The sequence below is a fragment of the Sinocyclocheilus rhinocerous genome, unplaced genomic scaffold, assembly GCF_001515625.1.
Source record: "Sinocyclocheilus rhinocerous isolate Xijiao unplaced genomic scaffold, SAMN03320098_v1.1 C36151279, whole genome shotgun sequence".
Taxonomy (NCBI): Eukaryota; Metazoa; Chordata; class Actinopteri; order Cypriniformes; family Cyprinidae; genus Sinocyclocheilus; species Sinocyclocheilus rhinocerous.
Window position 1 is genome coordinate 1 of NW_015774424.1, and position 860 is coordinate 860.

Here is an 860-nt window from a genome sequence, read left to right on the forward strand (position 1 = left end):
AGTTTTACCTGTCTAAACACTCTCTCGGGTTAGTTTTACCTGTCTTTGTGGCGCACCAGGAGCTGGTGGAGTTTCTGTGTCTCTCCGCAGCTGTACAGATAATCTGCTTGTTCTAAAACTTCTTGAGCTGGACAAAAGATGCAGTTAAATAAAGCAGCAGCACTAAGACTAAATTTACAGCTCAATGTTGGAAAAACAAGCAACACTACCTGAGTCCAGCGCTCGAACCGAAGAGAAATGAGCGACTCTCTCATAGATCAGGAATGACAGTGGAGTCACAGCCACGAGAAACGAAGCTTTTCTGTTCTGACAGTCACAAAACACACAACACTGCTCACAAATACAAGAACTCTATTAATAATCATCAGAAATAACCACTGCTGCTGTGACTGACATTCATTTGGTCTTTCACCCATATCCTTGTTCTCCCTCTGTCTGTCTCTCTCTCAACACACACATAATAATTCTGACGTAGATGTGGATCTTACTGCAGTTCTGATTCGATCGGTCCAAATGCGCTCATTCATCCTCCTGATCTTCACGTTTCTGCTCACAAACCGCTTTAAAGCTCCAAACAAACTCACGGACGCCATCGGATCGGTCTGAGCACCAGACTTTATTCCGTGTGTATGAAGCGCTTGAGCTGAATGTTAGTTATAGTTCTGTTCTGCTGTAGAGCAGGTCAGTGCTGCTAATAAGGCTAATGTGTGTTTCCTGTGCTGTTCCCTCCAGCAGGCGGCGCTCTCGCAACACTCACTGCCGTAAAATGATTGGCACTTGTCGCAAAATAGTCCTCGCCTGTAATAAAAAGCTATCATTTTCAGTCTGTTGAAATGTAACCTCACGACGACAATAAAAAC

The 860-nt window shown here is 44.2% G+C and overlaps 1 protein-coding gene across 1 annotated transcript; it reads right to left on the bottom strand.

Annotated features, from left to right (window-relative positions):
- Positions 1-6: 6 nt before the first annotated feature.
- LOC107735575 (regulator of microtubule dynamics protein 1-like) lies at positions 7-854 on the bottom strand. The gene is made up of 3 exons (XM_016547215.1): positions 489-854; positions 210-306; positions 7-127 (listed from the first exon to the last, which is right to left on the bottom strand). The coding sequence occupies exons 1-3, from the start codon at positions 591-593 to the stop codon at positions 36-38; spliced, it is 294 nt and encodes a 97-aa protein (XP_016402701.1). The 5' UTR covers positions 594-854; the 3' UTR covers positions 7-35.
- Between the last annotated feature and the right edge of the window lie 6 nt (positions 855-860).